Source organism: Lithobates pipiens, unplaced genomic scaffold (assembly GCF_037356315.1).
Source record: "Lithobates pipiens isolate NorthernLeopardFrog02 unplaced genomic scaffold, aLitPip1_a1.2 Scaffold_18, whole genome shotgun sequence".
Classification (NCBI taxonomy): domain Eukaryota; kingdom Metazoa; phylum Chordata; class Amphibia; order Anura; family Ranidae; genus Lithobates; species Lithobates pipiens.
The window spans coordinates 474,983,480-475,007,065 of NW_027507758.1; the positions used below are offsets into that span (position 1 = coordinate 474,983,480).

The 23,586-nt window shown below is 41.7% G+C and overlaps 1 protein-coding gene across 1 annotated transcript in view; it reads left to right on the forward strand.

Moving 5' to 3' along the window:
• Positions 1-23,586, forward strand: part of LOC143986745 (vertebrate ancient opsin-like) — a 162,161-nt gene that overhangs the window by 5,566 nt on the left and 133,009 nt on the right. Inside the window, exon 2 of the mRNA XM_077485149.1 lies at positions 16,189-16,517. Coding sequence (XP_077341275.1) covers positions 16,189-16,517 — 329 coding nt within the window. The remainder of the gene's footprint in view (positions 1-16,188; positions 16,518-23,586) is intronic.

Consider the following 23,586-nt stretch of genomic DNA (forward strand, 5'->3'; position numbering starts at 1 on the left):
AACACCCCAATTCCTGCACCTTCACACCTCAGATCAACCCAGTTCCTGCAATATCACATCTCGGATCGTCCCAATTCTTGCACTTTCGCAGCTCAGATCATCCCAATTCCTGCACCTTCCCATCTCAGACAATCCCAATTCCTGCACCTACAGTACATATTTCAGATCATCCCAATTCCTGCACCGTCACACCTCAGATTATCCCACTTCCTGCCCCTTTACACCTCAGACAATCCCAATTCCGGCACCTTCACACCTCAGATTATCCCACTTCCTGCCCCTTTACACCTCAGATCATCCCAATTCCTGCACCTTCACACCTCAGATTATCCCACTTCATGCCCCTTTACACCTCAGACAATCCCAATTCCTGCACCGTCACACCTCTGATTATCCCACTGCTTGTCCCTTTACACCTCAGACAATCCTGATTCCTGTACCTACCACACCTCAGTTCATCCCAATTCCTGCACCTTCACACCGCAGTTCATCCAAATTCCTGCACCGTCACATCTCAGATCATCCCAATTCCTGCACCTTCCCACCTTATAACACCCCAATTCCTGCACCTTCAAACCTCAGATCAACCCAGTTCCCGCAACATCACATCTCGGATCATCCCAATTCCTGCAAATTCGCACCTCAGATCATCCCAATTCCTGCACCTTCGCACCTCAGATCATCCCAATTCCTACAACTTCCCATCACAAACAATCCCAATTCCTGCACCTTCACATTTCAGATCATCCCAATTCCTGCACCTTCACACTTCAGATCAAACCCTCTTCCTTCACCTTCCCACCTCAGGTCACCCCAAATCCAGCAAATTTAAATGAATAGTTATCAAAAGTTGGTTAATTATCAGGGCTTGATCTTGCCTGTCTGATGTGAAGGTGCATTAAAAAATGTCTGGGGGGCAGAGGATCTGAGGTCAGCAGGGAAGAAGCTAGTGTCAGCAATTTGCAGGGCAATGTGCAGGGGTGTGCAGGGCAGTGGATAGGGGTTAGCAGGGTGGGGGACAGGGGCCAGGAGGTTGGAGGACAGGGGCCAACAGGACAATGTAGAGGAGTCATCAGGGCATAGGATGGGCTCAGTATATAGGAGTCAGCAGGGCATAGGACAAGAGTCAGCAGGGTGGAGGACAGGGTCTAGCGAGGCAGATGATGGGGTCAACAGGATAAGGGACAGGGGCAAGCAGGGCAGAGAATGGAAGGTCAGCAGGGCAATGCACAGAGGTTAGCACAGCATAGGACAGGGGCCAGCAGGGCAGTGTACAGGGGCCAGTAGGGAATAGGACAGGGGAGAACAGGACAGAGGACATAGGCCAGCAGGGAATAGGACAGGGGCCAGCAGGGCAGATGATGAGGTCAACAGGACACTGTATGGGAAGTGATCGGATAAAAAAACTGACGCATGTATGGCCATCATTAGACCCATAGAAATAGAGAGGATGTTTCCCCCAGCGGGGACAAAGACAGCAATAAACACTTAACAGGGGTTCTAACCCTTCTCCATTGTATCCAAAACAAAAGTTTCCAGTTTAAATGTTTCTATGGGAGCTAAACTCAAAGGAATGTAAAAATACTCCCTTGCAGTTGAGCCACCTTTGCACAACAGGGGTTAAATGCTTGTTTAGGTCTAGGGGACTAGAAAAATCACTTTTAGGTTAAATTTAGATGTGCGGTTGGGGGAGGGGGTGATAAAAATGCAATTTAGCTGTGTTTTTACCACCTACCAACCACTCTATCTTTAGCTGGAAAAGGCAGCAAACAGGGGTGTTTACATGCTGTGGCCACGATGCTTCACTTCATGCTTATAGCAAAATCGACCCTGTAACGATCATGAGGTGGCAAGTACACACTGGTGACAGCATTTAAAAAAAAAAGTGAATTTTTTTTTTTTTTGTATTTTCCAAACTATTATGACAAAAAGAATTACAACTGCAAAAAAACTCAGAATGCCTCTTACTAAATACTTCGGACTGTCTACTTTCCAAAAAAGGGGAATGTGGGGGATATTTGTACTGTCCTCACATTTTAGGGCCTAAAGAAATTAGATAAAGTTTCAGATATATTTTTAGTAAGGATCGAATTGGCCCATTGAATGGGACTTTAAAAGCTCAAAACAATATTATCATACAATGTATACATTTTATTACAATTCCATAAAAAAAGGTTGTACATATAAGGTTAACATTAAAAAGCAATGAAATGAGCACAAAATCATACGATACAATGGTCTGTTGTACTTATTTGTAATTCATACATGCAGAGAAATGCAGACATGTTACAAGCAGACCATTGTATTGTATGATTTTGTGCACATTTCATTGCTTTTAATACTATATGTATAACCTTGTCTTTTAACCCCCCTAGCGGTAATCCCAAGTCTGGCTCGGGTTGGGAATTTACTAACAGGAGTGGTAACCCCAAGCCAGACTCAGATCGCTTCGCTGGATGCAGGGAGGACACAGTGAGACTTACATACCTTGTCCCCTGGATCCAGCGATGTCCGCCGCGCTGTGCGATCGAGCTGTCCTCCGCTCGATTCACAGTGCCGAATGCTGCCGAGCTCCGTTCCCTGGGGCGTTACGGCGCACGGAAGCGGAGAACGGCGGCAAATTCAAAAAAGTAAAAGTACACAAAACATACACAGCACTGTAATCTTACAGATTACAGTACTGTATTAAAAAATACACACCCCCTTTGTCCCTAGTGGTCTGTCCAGTGCCCTGCATGCACTTTTATATTATAAATGTTTTTTCTGTCTGGAATTTGGAGATTGTCCATAGCAACCAAAAAATGTGCCTTTTCAGTGTTTTAGGATTTGATTACATTATTGAATATTTTTTATTATTCTTTATTATATTATAAACTTTATCATACCCGGGATGTCTGCTAGACTCTGGTTTGAAGAGATTTAAGAGCGTTATTCCTAAGAATTACAGGACTAAAAAATAAAACGCCAAATTCCCATGCAAAATAATTGTACCCCTTTCAGCACCTAATTCCAGACTGAATCATACCGCCAGGGAGGTTAATGGAATTGTAAAAAAACATATACATTTGATGATAATATTGTTTTGAGCCTTTAAAGTCCCATTCACAGGGGGGATTCAACCCTTGCTAGAATTGTGATTTAAGGATGTTGGCCAATGTCCATCTCAAAGCTCCCTTTCTATACATTTTCAGATATATATACCATAGTTTGTGGACTCTATAACCTTCCAACAGACTAAATAATATACACTGATTTGAGTTATTTTTACCAAAGAAATGTAGCAGAATACATTTTGACCAAAATGTATAAAGAAAAGTTATTTATTTGAACAATTTTATAGCAGAAACAAATAAAAAACCCAGTGGTGATTAAATAACACCAAAGAAAGTTCTACTTGAGTGAAAAGAAGGCTAAAAATGTCTTATGGATATAGTGTTGCATGACCGTGCAATTGTCATTCAAAGTGTTACAGCTCTGAAAGCTGAAAATTGGCCTGGGCAGGAACAGGGTAAAAGTGCCTGGTATTGAAGTGGTTAAATACTTTGAAAAGACAAAAGGTGACTGGTGCCCAACTTCTGTTCAAGATTCCCCATTATAGCCATGGATTCAGCCCTGAGGTAAATGCTGGTTCACTCCCTGTCTCTGGAGGTGTCATTTTGCTTCTAAGGTACCAGGGCGGGGCTACATATATACTAGATTGCCAAAAGTATTGGGACAGATGCCTTTACACACACATGAACTTTAATGGCATCCAGTGTTGCCAACCTACCAGATTAAAATTTACTGACATGACACCCAAAATTTACCAGCACAACCAAGTTTTTACTGGCATTTCCAGAAGTTACAAAATTACAGTTTTAAGTGCAACTTAGCAAGTACAATATGCAATAGCAATGTAATTTAAGGTAGATATTATGGCAAAAAACATATATCTTAGTTTATTTTCGACACAGTAAGGCAGCTTGCCTTGCTCCCATCCCGCAGACCCACACACGAGGCTCTGGCCACTTAACTCAGCTTCCTTGCGCCATGACATCACATGACACACTCATGCACAGCCTCCGCCAGACCAACTCCTAGCTGGCACTGCCCGGGCACACTGGCAGGCTCTCGAATGGTCCTGTCCGAGCATAACAGACAATTTTTTTGCTGGCAACTTTTTCCTGTTACTGGCATTTACCGGTAGAAGAAAAGTGCCAATTTTTTACTGGCTGCCAGTAAAAATACTGAAGGTTGGCAACACTGATGGCATCCCAGTCTTAGTCTATAGGGTTCAATATTGAGTTGGCCCACCCTTTGCAGCTATAACAGATTAAAATCTTCTGGGAAGGCTGTCCACAAGATTTAGTAGTGTGTCTATGGGAATGTTTGACCATTCTTTCAGAAGCACATTTGTGAGGTCAGGCATTGATGTCCTGGCTCACAGTCTTAGCTCTAATTCATCCCAAAGGTGTTCTATCGGGTTGAAGTCAGGACTCAGTGCAGGCCAGTCAAGTTCCCCTACCTTAAACTCGCTCATACGTATCTTTATGGGCCTTGCTTTGTGCACTGGTCCAAATCATTTGGTGGAGGGGAGATTATGGTGTGGGGTTGATTTTCAGGGTTGGGCTTGGCCCCTTAGTTCCAGTGAAGGGAACTCTTAGAGCCGGTTCACACAGGGGCGACTCATCAGGCGATTTAGCTGCCTGACAAGTCGCGTCCTGTTCTGTGCAATGGAACCGTTCTAATCGGAGCGTCTCAAGTCGCTCCGACTTAGAAAAAGGTTCCTGTATGACTTTTGGGGCGACTTGCATTGACTTCTATACAGAAGTCATTTTGCAAGCCGCCGCTAAAGTCGGATCCCAGTCGCCTGAGGCAGTCTAAGTGTGAACTGGGTCTTAAGGCGGCAGGATACCAAGACATTTTGGACAATTTCATGCTCCCAACTTTGTGGGAACAGTTTGGGGATGGCCCCATCCTGTTTCAACATGACTGTGCACCAGTGCACAAAGCAAGGTCCATAAAAACGTGAATGAGCGAGTTTGGGGTGGAAGAACTTGACTGGCCTGCACAAAGCCCTGACCTCAACCCAATAGAACACCTTGAGGATGGAATGAATTAGCACAGAGACTGTGAGGCAGGCCTTCTCGTCCACATTAGTGCCTGACCTCATAAATGCACTTCTGGAAGAATGGTCAAACATTCCCATAAACCTTATGGACAGCCCTACCAGAAGAGTTGAAGCTGTTATAGCTACAAAGGGTGGACCAACTCAATATTGAACCCTATGGACTAAGACTGGGATGCAATTAAAGTTCATGTGCGTGTAAAGGCAGACTGTGTAGGTCTGTCACTGATTTGTACAGGCTTCTTGTCCGTGGCTAATCAGAAACCTCTGGTCGTACCTGCGGCACACATTCGCTGATCTGGGTGGTGTATGGCCCTAATCCTCCCTGTGCATGAGCTGTAAACATAGGATTTTTTTTTTATACAGCAAGCTAATCGAATTCACACACATACCTCACAGTATGAAAAACCTATTTGCAGAGTTTAACAAGTCAGACAGGATTGCACTGGCTGGATGTTTGTCTTGCACTAAGTAGCAGGATGCTGTGTGATAGTAAAAACGTGTCACTTGTAATCAGGAATGGGAGTGTGAACTGACAGTGCCGGGAGATTCGTTATTCACTTCTCTTAATTATCCTGCACAACTGCTGATTCCTGCTGTAGGAGATTGGTGACAGATGACAGGTGATCTGATCACATCACAAACTTTTCTCAGACTTTTATAAACTTTTCTGCTTCATTTTGCTTTATTAGAAAAAAAAGAAGAAGAAAATGTTGTATAGGAGTCACACAGACAGCTAGGGGCCCCTATTGTCTTTCTCTTAATTATGTTATCTGTTCTTGTGATACAACCTTTTATTTTGCTCCCTAGGTCCCGCCATTATACTAATAAGGTAGACTATAATTCCTATTAAAATAACAATGCTGAGCGCATTGTTGTGAGATGCATTGTTCAGCCTTATTCAAAGAATGAGCACAGGTGGACATGCAGCACATGTCAATTAACTGAAAGACAGTTAAAGAATTTAAATGTCATTTAATTATTCGGCTTTCTTGCTGACAATGGTACAGTTAGTTGCTGTCAGAATTGGTCCTTTTTTAAAGGAAGTTTGCATGTTTTCACAAGATGCATTCACTTCCCCGAATCTCAGGTTCCCGGGGTCTCCGGACTATGACCCTCCAGTTGTTCAGGGACTACAATTCCCATCATGCCTAGTCATATCTGTGAATGTCAGAGTTTTACAATGCCTCATGGGACGTGTAGTTCCGCAACAGCTGAAGAGCCGTAGTTTGGTGATCCCCTGCTCCCATGATTCTAGGTTTCAATGACATGCCATCTGCAGGTGGCATCTGATATTGCAGGTCCCTTCCTGTGAATATAATTTTGGTTGCTGTCTGTGTAAGGCTGGTCATACATTATACAATTTTCTTGTTCAACTTTCCTTTAGATTTACCAAACCATATAGGTAATATGAGGTCAAACCTAAACCCTTTAAATTTATATGCAATCAGGTAGGCCCTTGCACTACATATTTGAAGGTAAAGCTACAGGAAATTGTATAATAAAACTGTATAATGCATGGCCAGCCTAACACATATGTGCGGTGGCGAAAGGGAGGGATTTAATGTCCACACTCCGCACATATGCATAACTGGGTGGCTGATAGATGTGTGCAATTCGTTTTGTAATGAATCGAAATTCGTACGAATTTAGCATCTTTCAGACATTCTGATGCATCCAAAAAAATAACAAATTTCAACGAATACAAAAGAAATTATAGTGAAAATAACGAATGAATTTGACATGATTCGTTAAAGGTCTAATGAAACAAAAGGTCAACTCAGTGTCAATTTTACTGCTGATTCACACAGGGGCAACCTATCAGCTGCCGGATAAGTCGTGCTCCATGCATTAAATAAATAAAAAAGGTGATTAGCGCAAACTATATACCAAATATTACTACAAAGATAGAAAATCCTTGTTTGATATAAATTCTACTTCATAGATAAAGTGCAATAAATCAATAATTATAACAATACTATTGGTGAATCCTAATGCAAATTGCTGCTGTGCATGCAATTATTTAGCTGCTGTGCAAAACTGCTACTGTGCAAACTACATAAATAAATTATTCACTGTGCATGCGATTATTTAGCTGCTGTGCAAAATGCTACTGTTCAAACTACGCAAGCAAATTATTTGTTGTGCATGTAATTATTTAGTTACTATGCACACTGCTACTGTGCAAACTACGCAAATAAATTATTTGCTGTGCATGCGATTACTTAGCTGCTGCGCAAACTGCTACTGTGCAAACTATTCAAATAAATCATTTGCTGTGCATGCTCCACACTCCACTATTCTCTAAAGACTGTGAACTGCCTTCGATAATCCAAACCACATCCTTTTTCAGAGCATACAACGGGGCCAGCTAGGAAAGGGGCGAGAAGAGCGATCGCCTAACCCCCTCCTAAACCATACAAGGCCACATGCACTCAACATAGCTGGCTGCCTCTGGGGCATGTTGGGCTCAGCCCAATACCAACCACAAAGCACCTTGTTCCCCACTAGTTTAAAGGGGTTTTCCATATTCCGTAAAGCCCCATGTCTGCAGCCCCCCACAACCCCAGCCTAGGGTTGTGTGGAAGAGATCCTTGTCTCCCTGAATATGGGAACAAAGGGGTTGACTTTTGGGGTGCCTGAGCCCCTCCTTCCCCCAAACATCCATCCCCCTTTCATGGGCTGGCTTGCTGGGTGTTTGGCTAGGGGTTTGTTAAGTGTGGGAGGAGCACAATATTTGTTTAATATGGGGTGGTATTTTTCATGTGGGGGAATCCCATTTTAAGCCTTAACATACCCAATGGCATTGTGTGTATTGGGGGCAAGCTATTTTTTGTTTTTGGTTAAAATCTTGCAGCTGCAATGTATTTGTAAGTTTTCTCTAAAGCCGTACATCTTTGAAGCAGTATTTTGGATACATGCTACAGACGCACCACTTTACAGGCAGAGTAAGTCCCCCCACGTTACTAGCTTTTAAGCAATTTTTAATTTTTAGGCACTTCTTGTTTCGTTTTTGAGATTGTCCAAATTGGTGACATTGATATATGTCCCTCAGGGTGGGACCTGGGCCCCCATACCTATTTAAAGACCAATAACTAGAATCTGAGCCAGCCAAGTGGAGATTCTCAAAATTAACAAGTCAGTCCCCATAGACTGCAATTGTATTTGTTGTATAACTTTTGCTCACATTAGGCTCTTTGTTTGCCCCGCTAGACCGGGGGGTGTATGTCCCAACTGTAATTTTGTAGCATGCTAGATGATGTGCTTAATTTTGGGCAGGGGGTGGCTTATTTTGTGCTAGCTGCATTTGGATTGTTCTGGGCATGCTCAGAGAGTGTTTTTTGGGTTAGTAATTTAAGGACATCCTTAACAGGTGAACCCATTATGAAGTTCTGTCTCTACATTGTGTGAATTTGCATTTTGTGTGTTTCATGGACTGTGCATGTTTGTTTCACATGTATTTTCTCTTTGTATTTTGTTTTTTACGTCTTTGCAAAACAGATGTGTTTTAGAGCAAGTATTTATTTAATGTTTTTTTTTTTGGGGGTGGGGTGGTATTTTTCACTGAAATATTTTTGATGTTGTCAATCTGTGTTGTTTGTAGGTTGTCAGTTTCACTTTGATTTAATTGTCTTTGCTGCATTATTTTGCAAAGTCTTCCTCAAGCTGTTTTGTGAATGTTTCTTAGCTAAATAGCTGTCCAAAATACCAAGCCATTGACTGTGATTTAAAGCATCTGTGCAACATGAAGGTAAACCTGCAAACATTGTCTGTTGGGGGTACTTGAGGACAGGGCTCAAAATCTAGCTCAAGACAATCCTATTCTAATTGGGGGCATTTGAGGTAAACCAAGTGAGTGTTAGAACCCCTGCTTGTCTTTTTTAGGTTGGGCTTTGTGTCCCTTTTTCAGAAAATTGGCTTCACTTCCTGTCACATAGCCAAACAGGAAGTGAGGCTAAAACCCTACCAATGTCTTTCCTTGGGGACACACAGGTCACTCTAACTAGTGTCCCCATTAGGCAAATTGCACTCTAGCACTTTGTTGTGTACACCCCAAATTATTAGGTATTTTGTTTTTTTTGGATCTCCAGCAACTGCACTTCCAAGTGTACTTGTAGTGCAAATTGAATTTGCCTTTAGTAAATAAACCCCAAAGTCCAAGATATTTAATAATTTGGGGTTTACACAGCCAAATGCTAGAGTGCATTTTCCCTAATGGGGAAACTATTTAGACTGACCTGTGAGTCCCCAAGGAAAGACATTGGTAGAGTTTTACCCTCACTTCCTGTTTGGCTATGTGACAGGAAGTGAATACATTTGAAGAAGAAACTGGTAACATTTTGGAGGTGTCTTTACCCTATCAGGGGTGCAGACATCCCCAAAAACTGACAAGACTTCTAATCCCTCTGCACTCCCCAAGTAAAAGTAAGAAAGGATTTCATTTAGTTTAACTTTGCAAAGACACATTCCTAAGTTCAACTGTGATGCATGTTAATGGCCCATTTAAACCTTGTTTAATAGAAAACACCAGTTGCCTTTCACTATAAACATTTGTTAGTCCAGTCCTGGAAATCTGCATCTGCTTTACTATTATAGCCAGCCAACTCCATTTACTATAATGCTGCGTGCACTGGCACAGGGAGACTGGAAGTGACGTCATAACTCGGAAGGAAAGCACCGCCCATGTCCTAGTACAGTGCCAATCAAGAACAAAGCTAAGCACCCATAGTGATACTATGGGTAGAAGTATTATGGCACAATGGATGTCCGACTGACTCAATTCCTATCTGGAAAACCATCCATCTGTATGCTGGTACGACGGACCAAATACGACGTAAGGGCAGCTATTGGCTACTGGCTATTGAACTTACTTTTTTAGCCCCGTCGTACGTCATCACGTTCAAAACAAACAGACTTTTGAACGGAGTCCATTCGTGTGTGGCCAAGTCTGTTCGTTCGGAAGTCCATCAGAACTCCTCTGAAAGTCCATCAGGAAGACCGTCGGACCTAGTCTGCCGGAAAGTCTGATCATGTGTATGTGGCATTAGAAGTGGTGGAAAAGCTTTGAGTGTAAACTCAACCACGATCAGTTGATCTCCGCTGAATTTGCAATTTGGGTTGATGTATTCCAAGCTCCTTTATCCTCTTTTTTTCTTCACCTGAATGCCTTGTAAAGGGCAATTGTTTCAAAGATGGGACCAATTTTTTATTCATTTTAAAAAAAAAATCCACAATGATCAGTACCTCTGAGTCAATTTATTATTGCATTAGTGCATTAAATTACATAGCAACTAGCAAGGAAATACTGGTCTTTTCAATTATTTGAGGGTCAAGGTGGATATACTGCAGAGTGCAGACACATTGCTTACCAATTCTGAAATAGCTTAGCTCGGGCTGTGCATTCCACGGAGCTGCTAATGTCACTTTCAGTTTATCACTGGCACAGGGAAACCGGAAGTGACGTCATAACTTGGAAGGAAAGCTGAGGACTGGTGACCAGAACTGGACAGAATACTCTGGATGTGGCCGAACTAGAGTTTTATAAAGTGGCAGGATTATTTACTTATCTCTTGAGTAAATATCCTTTTTATGCATACTAATATTCTGCCGGCTTTGCTTGCTGCAGCTTGGCATTGCATGCCGTTGCTAAGTCTGTCTACTACTAGGACCCCATATTGGATTCCCACAGAGATTCCCCCCTAGTGAGTAATGTAAACTTGAACTTTAACGGCACACCGTTATCATATGCGCCCGTTACTCACGTATGCATTTGCTTTGCATGCGAGCTCGGCGTGACGAGACGCGGTTAAAATTTTTACTTTTTTTCTTATTTATTTCACCTTTTATTTTTTATTTTTACACTGTACTTTAAAAAAAATTGCAATTTTATTCCTATTACAAGGAATGCTATTTTGATTTTTTTTTTCAAAATAGCCAAAAATGAAAAACGCCTGTAAACGAAATGCGACTAAATGCAAATGCCTCTAAACTCAGCGTCAGAAGGCATTTTTTGGCTTTCCAAAAAAGGACTCTAAATGCAACTGCCTATGAACGACATTAAACAAACTTGTGTACATGTACTGATAAGATAACATTGGATGAGTTCAGGGGCAGCTAAAAAAAAGCAGCCAACTGCCTCTGAAAGTCCATTTACCAGCAAAAGTGTATATTTTTTTTGCTAGAAAATTACTTAGAACCCCCAAACATTTTATATATATAAATAAAGCTGCAGACTGGAGCTCCACTTTTGACAGGAAACATGTGACCTCCACAGCAAAAATTTTTTATAATGAACTTTAACCACTTGAGGACCAGCTGTTGCAGTTATACTGCAGCAGGTTGGCTCCCCTGGGCTAGCAATCTTAGATGCATGTCGGTCTCTTTAAAATCACTAGGGGGCACGTGCGACGACAGAGCTGATGCACATGCCCGGCAATCGTGATGTCCGCCGGACACCCACGATCGCTTCTGAGCAAAACAGAACAGAGATCTGTCAATGTCAATAGACAGACCTCCGTTCTGTCAGGGGTGAGGAGACAGATCTGTTGTTCCTACTGCTTAGAAACAGCGATCGGTTTCCTCCCCCAGGCAGTCCCATCCACCCACAGTTAGAAACACTCCCTAGGACACACATTTAACCCCTTGATCACCCCCTAGTGTTAACCTTTTCCCTGCCAGTGACATTTATACAGTAATTAGTGGCTATTTTTAGCACTGATCACTGTATAAACGTCATTGGTCCCAAAAAAGTGTCAAAAGTGTCCGATCTGTCTGCCTCAATGTCGAAGTCCCAATAAAAATTGCTTTAAAAAAAAGAGGAAAAATGTGGGACTTCGAGTGAAACATGCGGGAACACGTCTCCATTCCTATATCGTAACAAGGGGGGGTTTTCTGGACTTTGAATAAGGTTGGTGGGAGTGGCTAAATGATAAGTCGATCACAGAATAACATAAATGCAATGAGTAAATATGGAATCACATGTTAAAAAAACACGTATGGTGAAAACGGTAATGCAGCATGGCAGGCCCATAGAATGGTAAATGGTAAGATCTTCCATGTGGAAACAACATAAGATCAAAGAAATCTAGTATATACAGTATATTAAAATCGATAGATCATCTATAGAGTAGGTGCATACAGTTGGGCCGGCGCGTTTTGTGTATATAAAATTAAACTCTTCAGGAGCAGGTGCACTTGGGTCTACAACAAAACATGAATAAATAAATATGTACCATGGTTGAAACCATATATGGGATAAGTATATACATGTAGGGAGAGAAATGTACTTACAAGCCTGTAGAGTCTGAATCTGTGCATCGAGACAGGGAGGGCTGCCAAAGGTATCAATCTCGGGAGCTGAGGTCAGAACCCGGCATTGAAAAGACTGGGTGCATACAATGATCCCAACAGAGATGAAAAACACATAGCCAAATGGTGGTAGGGGCGGGTTCAAATTATAGAAATTAATTACAAAAGGTGCATTGTAAATACGTATTAAAGTCAAATATAATTTAATAGAAACCCAAGACCACAAATCCATATAAAGGATATGAGTGTGATATAATGAATAGGCTAGAGGGACTATAGTCTCAGTAAGGATGTGGGTCAAAAAACCATCATGAAAGGAAATGGGGAAGAAAGAAAAGAGTGTGAAAAATGACAACTAAATACTAAAGGGACATAGGTATCAAAAAGGTGAGCAGATAATTACCTTATGTAGTAGTAAAAAATATTTTTGTATGTAGTCCATGGAAGTGCAGTGAGAGACAGGATATGCTGCCTGATGGAAAGGCTGACCTTAAGAGCCGGTTCACACTGAGGCAGCACGACTTGCAGCGCCACTGCCTAAGGCGACACGACAGGAGTGGCGACTTACAAAACAACCTCTGTATAGAAGTCAATGCAAGTCGCCTCAAGTCGCCCCCAAAGTAGTACAGGAACCTTTTTCTAAGTCGGAGCGACTTGAGTCGCTATTATTAGAATGGTTACATTGTACAAAATGGAACACGACTTGTCAGGTGGCTAAGTCACCTGACAAGTTGCCCCAGTGTGAACCGGCACTAATGGGCACACTATATGCACACAGAGTAATGAGCGGGCTCCTCGCAGCGTCACACAGGTGCAACAATTAGGAAAGGAAGCATACCTGCCAGAGGGGCGACCGCTACCCATCCAGGTAGGCATTTTTCCATCAGTGTGTTGACGCTGATGGAAAAACACAAACACCAGCGCCGGGATGCCAAATTACATCTTGCACATGGTGTGAAGGTGTGGCGCCGATGCCAGGAGAGACCAGCCCGCCCAGTCCCCCGCAACAGCAAATTGAGGAGGGTTTCAGCAATTATTATTGCAATATCGTTTTATGAAACTTGCCACCACATCTATATCTTCCTCAATAACACATAATACTATATATCCACTTAGCTTTTAGAGGTCTGTATAATTTGTCATATAACTCCTATAGCTATCATATGTGCGAAGTGTTTCATTCACTTCTTTATTGATCACGGCAATACAGAAGCCAGTAAAACATTGATTGTATGTATTGTTCTTCTGGGTCTTGCAAAATCTATAGTTTGCAGTCTGGCTGTCCTTATCTTTGACCTTTTCACTGACACATAGCATCCCCTGCATTTGCAATTCTTTTTGTGCATATGGTGCCTTTAATCGCTTATCTGTACCGCTGTGAGTGACTGTTCCTTTAGTGATGACACCTTTAATTTTTTTTAACCTCCCCAAATGCTTTATTTGAATGTCTGAATATTGTTATCTTTATACTATGTTCTTGCTCAAAAAGATGCTTTATGAAATATCTCTATATACATATAAAATGCAATCTTATGGCTGTTACTTTGAGTTATGGCATGTGTGTTTAAAGCAGATAAGCTATAAACCATCTCCATATTTTTTCTGTGATTATACAATGATTTATTCAAATGAACTTGACATTTTTTCAAGTTTTAAATAGCTGATTCCTTGTTTTAACTGTTTCACCTGACCTGCAGACATCTCCAAAACTTTTAATTGAATTTGGTTGCCTGAGCAAGGCTTAAGCATTTATTGAGACACGTTAGTCTTGTTTCTTAATTGTATTAGTCCTTGTATTCATCATACACATTCCTATATAAGTAAAGTAGGAGTTTTCAAAATATTAAAATATTAACTAATATTTTCAGTGTATCACTTCCCCTATGTACTGTATAAGGGATACATTTAGAATAATGATTAAATTCAAACTATAGAATATTTTTTTTTGTTTCCAATTTGGATAGAGCAGGTAAGGGTTACAACCCCATGTAAGATTTTTATTTTTCGCCATTTGTTTCCCAATGTGGAAATCTCCCCGAAATGTCCCATAGCCAAACAGAAAGTGAGAAGAAATCTTTGCAAATTAACCTCCCTGGCGGTATGATTAGTTCTGATTTTAGGTGCTGAAAGCGGTACAATTATTTTGCATGGAAATTTGGCGTTCTATATTGTAGGTCTGTAATTCTTAGGAATAACTCTCTTAAATCTGTTCAAATAAGAGTCTAGTAGACATCCCGGGTATGATAAAATTTATAATATAATAAATAATGATAATAAATAATAATAAAAATTATTCAATAATGTAATCAAATCCAAAAACACTGAAATTTGCTCATTTGCAGAATTGTCGCTGTCGTTAGATTTAGTGTTTGATGACGAATTTCCCCAAAAATCGCTATCGCTCAATTCTGCAAGTGATTCTAATTTATTATCGCTGTTTTCTAGTTGTTCTAAAATCAGTTTTGACATAAAGGAAGACTTTTTGGTTGCTATGGACAATCTCCAAATTCCAGGCAGAAAAAAACAGTATTTATAATATAAAAGTGCATGCAGGGCACTGGACAGACCACTAGGGACAAAGGGGGTGTTTATTTTTTTTTTATACAGTACTGTAATATGTAAGATTACAGTTCTGTATGTGTTTTGTATATTTTTACTTTTTTGAATTTGGCGCCGATCTCCGCTCCCGCGCGTCGTAACTTCGCAGGGAACGGAGCTCGGCGGCATTTGGGCACTATGTGAATCGAGCGGAGGACAGCTCGCTCACACAGTGTGGAGGACATCGCTGGATCCAGGGGACAAGGTAAGTAACATCTCCATGTATCCTCCCTGTATCCAGCGATGCGATCCCGAGTCTGGCTCGGGGTTACCGCTAAGGCCGCGTACACACGCGCGGACTGTTGGCCCAACCTTGTCCGCTGAACAGTGTTTGGGCGGACAGTCCGCTCGTGTGTGGGCTTTCAGCGGACAGTTTCAGCGGACAGTTGGACGGACAAGGTTTTACGGAAATTCCGAAAAACTGTCCGCTGAAACCTTGTTTCAACGAACAGTCCGCCCGTGTGTAGGCTTGTTCGTCAAACTAAGTTCCGCGCATGCTCAGAAAGGATTTTCAAGCCGAAAGTTATAATGCAGTGTATAGGACGTCGTATTTTGCGTCCCGTCGTACGTGCCGTTCACGTCATCGCGCACGGTTTCAGCAAACTGTTTGTTCGTCGTGTGTGGCCATGTCCGTCCATGCTAAGTTTGAGCGGACTGTTCGCTCAAACTGTTGGACAGACAAAGTTGGGCCAACAGTCCGCGCGTGTGTACGCGGCCTCATAGTACTGAAATCCCAGCCTAAGCCAGACTCGGGATCACCACTAGGGAGGTTAAGGGAAATCCCTGGGGACCCCCAGGTAACCAGATCAGATGTCCCCATTGGAACATTTCCATACTATTACCTTTCTGGGGACAACCCAAAATTTGGGATTTTCTTTTACTTGCAATGATAATGGTAAACAGGACAAGTAGAAAGCATGGATCTCCTTAACGGGGGCAAAGATAACAATTAAAACTGACAAACATTCTAATCCCTCTCCACTCTATCCAAAATTAACCCAAATTTTGCATTTAGTTATACTTGGAGGTTTACCCCTTCTTCAAGGTCCAGACAGTGCTTTTTGTTTGTTAGTACAGCTACAATCACCTCAAGTTTATATACATAATTATGAAATAGAAACACAAAAATGGTATATAACTTTAATATGATGGTTTCCTCCACTTTTATTTTATAGGAACAGTATCTCTGGTTTCTCTGGCTGTACTGTCTTATGAGCGTTACTGCACCATGCTCAGGAGCACAGAAGCGGATGTGACAAACTTTAGGAAAGCTTGGTTGGGAATTTTAGTTTCTTGGGTATACTCCCTTTTTTGGACTCTACCACCACTTTTTGGGTGGAGCAACTATGGCCCAGAAGGACCAGGTACCACATGCTCAGTGAACTGGCACTCCCGTGATGTCACAAACACATCTTACATTGTGTGCTTATTCGTATTCTGTCTGGCGTTGCCTTTCATCGTCATCGTATACTGCTATGGAAGACTGTTGTTTGCCATTAAACAGGTAAGGAAATCTATGTGTTGTCATAGTGTTATGGTGAAAAGAAGTGTCATACAGTATTTGACAACTGTATATACAGTATTTGGCAACGTGTGTATGCTGGAACCACCAACCTCTCTCCTAGAGGTCAGGTGAGAAATGTGATTTAGAGGGCATATATAAAGGCCATCTAAAGTCAAAATGTTTTCTTTTTGTTTTAGATAGTGGGGAAGGGTTAAAACCCCTGCCAGTTTTTTTTAAATTGCTGTCTTTGTACCAATGGGGAAATTTGTATTCACTTCCTGTCCCAGAGACAGAACACTAAGTTAGTAGATACACTGTCCTACTAACAGGTAGCCGACAGCTAGCTAACAAAACTGAAAGAAGCAGTGTAGTTTCATTCCAAAACTGAATTTACTTCTGTGAATAGTTCTGTAAAACTGCAATACAATCACATAGACTGAGGTTACAATATGATTTTATATATGTGTAGCACTGACCCCCAAAGGAGCGGCTGAGTTTGATTGGACCTGTACTCTGCTATTAAACTCCTACTGAACTGGCTCAGTCCCCTTGACACAGCTGTGGTGCAATGTTGGTGTGGAACTAATGGTGAAGGATAACCCCACAATATACAATATAATAACAATATACCTTTGTTATTACCTGAGTATCCGATGGCTCCACCTGCTGCTGAAAAAGGAACAACACTCCACACCAATGTACTTAATAAGAAACTTATTTTTACTGAGGTTAGTGTAAAATAGTAACTACAGCATTTGCACTGTCACACCAACATAATGTAACAGCACAGTAGGTATACACAACAGTTGTACATATCAAATTGTCTCAGATTATCCCTGAGAATGTGTCTCCAATTGGGACTAGTGCTCAGAGTGACCACGCCTTGCTCTGGACACCTTCCCACTTCCAGCACACTCTGGTAAACACAAAAATGCAAAAAAGTCAATAATGAAGTATAACACCACTACAAGGGAGCTCCCCCTACTTTTATACGATGCAAGGCCTAGCAATGAGAAGCACAGTCTTTGATCTTCTTTCTTCTGCTAGCTATTTGTGTTTGTAACAATTGTAATCCAACAGTGTAACAACAAGTGTTAACGTGAGACGAATGTTAGGACTGTTCCTGTGGTGTGACCCACTTGTAATTGCCTTGTAAAGGCTTTAGGCCTTCTTAAACTCAGTCTTTATTATTAGATCCTCCTCCGTGGGACTACAGGTCCCAGCAACACTGTGTTAAAGTCTAGGTATATGCAAGCGCGTAAGAAACTGTGGGCAACAGCCCTCTCACCAAACTGGGTTTGAAGAATGCAACAGCTCCGCTCCGCTAGTCTCAGTCTATTTGCTGCAGCCACACTGTTATGCTTTTTCTGCTTTACAAAGTCACCAGGAGTCCTCAGTTACCTCTGTCAGGGTGCCTCTGGATGCTTCCCGATCTGACCACACTGCTGTCCCAGTATGCTGTGGTGTGAAGTCCTCCTCTGGCTTTAAATGTTGCTCTGCACCATGCGGGCTGCAGTTCTCTGGAGACCTCCTCATAGGTCCTTCTAGGCAGGCCATGTGTCCAGAAGAGAAAAAAATGGCCGCACATGCTCTTTTATAGCCTACCCAGCATGCAGTTCAGTACAGGGTGATCATGGGTAGGTAGGTCATAGCAAAATGTAAACAGAACAGTCACTTCCTGTTGTATTTTCTAGTGCTATAGAAAAGGAAAACATAATTTAAGTCCATTTCCTGTTTTTGGGCACTAGATGGTGCCAAATACTAAGCTATAACACCAATCATAGACTTACATTGCATTATGTTGGTAGGCGAAAATAACAGCCCTACATATGTTTCTTACAAATGCATACAATGAATACATTTCTTGCAAAGAGCTACCTACAAATCACATTAAATACATTGTAATGCAATATATATACACTATATAATATATATATATATATATATATAGTTTAAGTTTATATATATAAACTTTAACCACTTAATGGTGGCTACAGCGCGGCTCGATAACTCTGGGAGGGCGTACACGGGAGTATCCGCATCACGGATCATGGTAAATTCGCACTCTCAGCGGTAGTTTACCACGTGATCGCTCCATCAAATGACAGATCGACCACTTGTAAACAAATCGGCGTCATGTTCGGTTTCTCTCAACCCTCTCTGTACCGATCGGTACAGTGTGAGCTGAGAGGGGAGAGAACGGCTGCAGTAGCACCGTGGGCTGGATGTGTAGTGCCCACAGCACTGATCTGTGCCCATTGCAGCCTCATACAGCCATCCATACTCAGCCACCCCTCTGTCCTACTCATCCAGCCAGCCATCCATGCTCAGCCATCCCTCTGTCATACTCATACAGCCATCCATCCATGCTCAGCCATCCCCCTGTCATACTCATCCAGCCATCCATACTCAGCAATGCTCATCCATCCATCCATGCTCAGCCATCCATACTCAGCAATACTCATCCATCCATCCATGCTTAGCCATTCATACTCAGCAATACTCATCCATCCATTCACCCCTATACATACTCAGTCATACCCAGCCGTACCCAGTCAAATCCAGTCATACCCAGCCGTACCTATAATTCCCCAGCCATACCCAGCCATATTCAGCCATACCCAGCTATACTCAGCTGTACCCAGCCATCCCATCCATACTTAGCCATCCCATCCGTACTCAACCATCCCATCCGTAGTCAGCCATACTCAACCATTCCCAGCCATACTCAACCACACCCAGCCGTACTCATTCATACTCAGTCATCCCATCCATACTCAGCCATCCACATTTATGGCTAAACCATGCTCAGCCATCCCAATACACGGCTCATCCATCCCCATTCATTCTCACAAATGCCACATCAGTTCTCATCCATGCCACTACAGTGCCTCACAAAAGTGTAATAGGTAGTCAAATTAGATTTGAAATGTATGCCCCTAGGACACCTGACGGTGCTCCCTGCATGTTGTGCCTCTGTATGTGGCCAGACTGTGGAAAAGTCTCCCACATGTGGTATCACCGCACTCAGAAGGAGTAGGAGAATCTATTTTGGGGTGTCATTTTTGGTATGTACATGCTATGTGTTAGAAATATTGTATAAATGGACAACTTTGTGTAAAAACAAATGCGTTTTCATTTTGTTCCCACATTTTCCAAAAACTTGAAGGAAAAAATGACGTGTTCAAAAGACACATGATGCCTCATAGATTATATGCTGGGGTGTTTTCTTTTTAAAATTGAGTAATTTTTTGGGGTCATTTCCATTGAACTGGTGCTCTAAGGCTTCAAAACTGTAAGAGGCAGTTAAGAAATGATATGTGTAATTTATGCTCCTAGAACGCCTGAAGGTGTTTCCTCAATGTTGGGCCTCTGTATGTGGTCACACTGTGTAAAAGTCTCACACATGTGGTATAATTGTACTCAGGAGGAGTAACAGAATGTGTTTTGGGGTGTAATTTGTGGTATGCATATGCTGTGTGTGAGAAATAACCTGCTAATATGACAATTTTGTGAAAAAAAAAACTCACCATACCTCTTACTTACTTACTTACCTTGGAATTTCTACTTTCTAAAAATGGTTAATTTGGGGGGTATTTGTACTTTCCTGGCTTGTTATTCAAGAAATGAGTCAGTACTTCAGGTGTGATCATTTTTTAGAGATTGGCGCCATAGCTTGTGGACTCTATAACTTTCACAAAGACCAAGTACTATACACCAATTTGGGTTATTTTTTACCAAAGATATGTAGCAGTATAAATTTTGGCCAACATTTATGAAGAAAAAATACAAATTTACAAAATGTTATAACAGAAACACAGAAAAATTCATTTTTTTAGAGTTTTTTGAATCTTTTTTCTTTCATAACGCAAAAAATAAAAAACCCAGCGGTGGTTAAACACCATCAAAATAAATCTCTGTTTGTGTGAAAAAAAAATACAAAATAATCATATAGGTACAGTGTTGCATGACTGAGTAATTGTCATTCAAGATGTGAGAGCACCGCTGAAAATTGGTCTGGTTAGGGGGTTTAAGTGCCCAGTGGGTAAGTGGTTAAAAAACAATCAAACAATGAATGAACTTGCAATCATATGTGCATTAAAGGGAGAAAGGTGGCCTTCACTGATGTGCTCTTCTGGAAGCTAAAATGGCAGTCTAGACTGATGCTGATACTGAAAATTCCTGTATCCTGTTTCTAAAAAGAATAGACTGTAGTCTAGGGCTGCAACTAACGATTATTTTCAGAATCGATTAATCGGCCGATTATGTTTTCGATTAATCGATTAATCGGATAAAAAAAACTGAAAAAGGGGAGAAATATATACACACACACATACACACACACACGTGTCCCCCCAGTATAGATGACACATTCCTCCCCTCTCGCATGGTGTCACTGCCCCACCTCCTCTCAGTGCTCCCCTCCCCCCCTCCGGCGTCTCGGGTTTTCTCACCTCTTCATGGTGACAGCGGCTCCTCCTCGGTGTGCCGGGGTGGTGTGGTGCGGAGTCTCAGTCCAGACCCGCCACATGTGACTCGGCCGACTCCTCCGAATGGAGCGAAGGGCACCCCGAAGCCGGGAGATGGATGCACGCATGTGCAGAGCACAACCTCCAATCACGGCAGCGCTGGAAAGTGGCCCGGCGAGGGCTTGCCATGCCTGACCTCTGCGGCGGGTCTATCGGAAGGCTGCTGGGTAGAGGGGGGGAGGAGGAGCCGAAAGCAGTGCAGGCAGTTGCTTTTCACTGTGGAAATTTAGAGCCTAGGATTTATAGGATTTTGCAATGACTTGTTTAATTGTGGTGAAAATAAAAAGGTTAAAGTGATACTAAAGGATAACATTTTTTTTTTACGTTAAAATAAAAAAGGTTATATTTAGCCACTTGTGCAACAATGACGCACAGAAAGGTCCCACACCTCCTCCTCTGGAAATCTTTTGCTTTTTATTAGTGCTTTTTGCATTTTGCAGATTTTCACTACAGTCCATTTAACATGGTTTCCTATGGAACACGTTCTGTATTGCAAATCTGCAAAATGCTGTAAAAATGCCATAGGTGTGAAACCAGCCTGACAAAGGCAAGCATAGGAGGAGGTAACAAGGCAGCTAGAGAGCAGGAGCATAAGCATAACAAAAATACCCTGTGCAGCTCTAGCATAAAACAATTTCTAGCAAGTGCTTATATTTCTCAATAGCTTAAGGTTTAAATGATGTGTAGCTTTGATATGAAAGCATTTGCAGCCTAAATCTTCATACTCTGGTTTCCAGTGCTGACATCAATGTTAAATACAATGATAATTCTCCTCTCATCCAATTTCTCATTAGCATTACAGTAAGCAGCATGCCACACTGGGGGTGACGTCAGCGCGCAGCTTGCCGCCGCTGGGTGTACCAAGATGGCCGCCAGCTCTGGAGCTAGGCTGAAGCCACGGCCATTCCTAAGGCTGCGGCCCGCTTCACGGATCGCATGGTGCGGACCAACTAATCGATAATGAAAATTGTTGACAACGATTTTTATTATCGATTATTATCGATAATATCGATTAATCGTTTTAGCCCTACTGTAGTCCTTGCAGAAAAAGATCTTTAAAAAGTGCAATCCATGCAGAAATATATGGCAAAGGTGATGAAAGTGCTGTGCTCTCCTTACTCCTGTGCCCTCACTCACCCGCTATCCATGTAAAGATTGCCTGTACTGGTGAAATATATCTTTCATATTTGCCACCACCCTATAGGTGGCTCCCTACTCAACACAATAATCGGTCAGACAGTAAAGTAGAGCTTCCAACGTGAGGGTGGTTCCCCTATTAAACAGGTGTCCCCATTGGAATGTTTCCCCTACCACTTGTCCTGGGGGCAGTGATAAAACTTTGGCTTTCCCCTCACTTTTTTTCTTGGTGACAATGATCATCAGTGCAAATATATTAAAAGAGGGGGGTTGGTTGGGACTTTATATGAAGCACGGCTAAGAGAATAAGGTATGCAATCAAATGTTTGTTGATTCCAAACAAGTATACATTGACTGGTAAAATTATAACGATAAACAATAGTAGCACCTTAACAGTTTAATGTATGGCAACATAATTCACAGTACAATGGTAATAAATACATAGATATATAGTAAATTGTTCCAATTCATAATGAGCATGATTATGTTAATGGTGATAATAATTGATTATAAAATTCCATATTATTAAATCTCAAAATCACATAATTGCAATGATGTAGCATAAGGCTGGGGCTCTATGCGTTTCATGGAGACATCCACTCATCAGGAGCAAAAAAGAAATGGATACATCTATAGTAAGACAAATGATGCAAAGTGAACAGATGGTTGACACAAGGGGGAAAATATAAAGAGGAGGGACAGGATATTTCCCAAACACTCTTACCTACATATAAGTTAGGTATACAAGAAGTAGTGTTAGTGGCTGAAGGCACCATGGGAAGCAACAACCCCCGGGAGCTGTGGCCACATATCCATGGCCACACTGAGGCACAAATAAGTGATACAAGAGACATCAGTGGTAGTGTAGTCCCCATTTGGCAATTAAATATTGGTACAGACTCTGTGGCAGTTCCAATGGATTTCTGTGAAAGAGAACATTGTGTGAATATGTATAAAGAACTGCAAGTAGGCAGACTAGAGGACTACAGCCTAAGGGGCATGTAAAGGGGTAAAAAAGGCCAGGTGGGGAGTGAAAGCACTAGATAAAATAGCTTGGTGAATTGTCCTGATGGGGTCACAGACAACAATGAAAAACTTGACAGTGGCTTCCTCACTCCATCCAAAGAAAAAAATTGTTTTGCTTAGAAATACACTTTATGCAAAAAATAATAATTTGGGCATGGTTTAATGCTTAAGACCTGTTTCACACATATAGACTGTTCATTTCATCAGTTCAATCACGTCTTTTCAAAGAAAAAATAGATGAAGTTTTCATCAGTCTTTCATCAGCTGCTCATCAGTTTTTCTACATCCACTACCAAAGGAAAAACGCATGGAAAGACTGACAATTTGTCAATTTACATCCGTTTTTTTATCCAATCCATTTCTTTTAACGGAAGAAA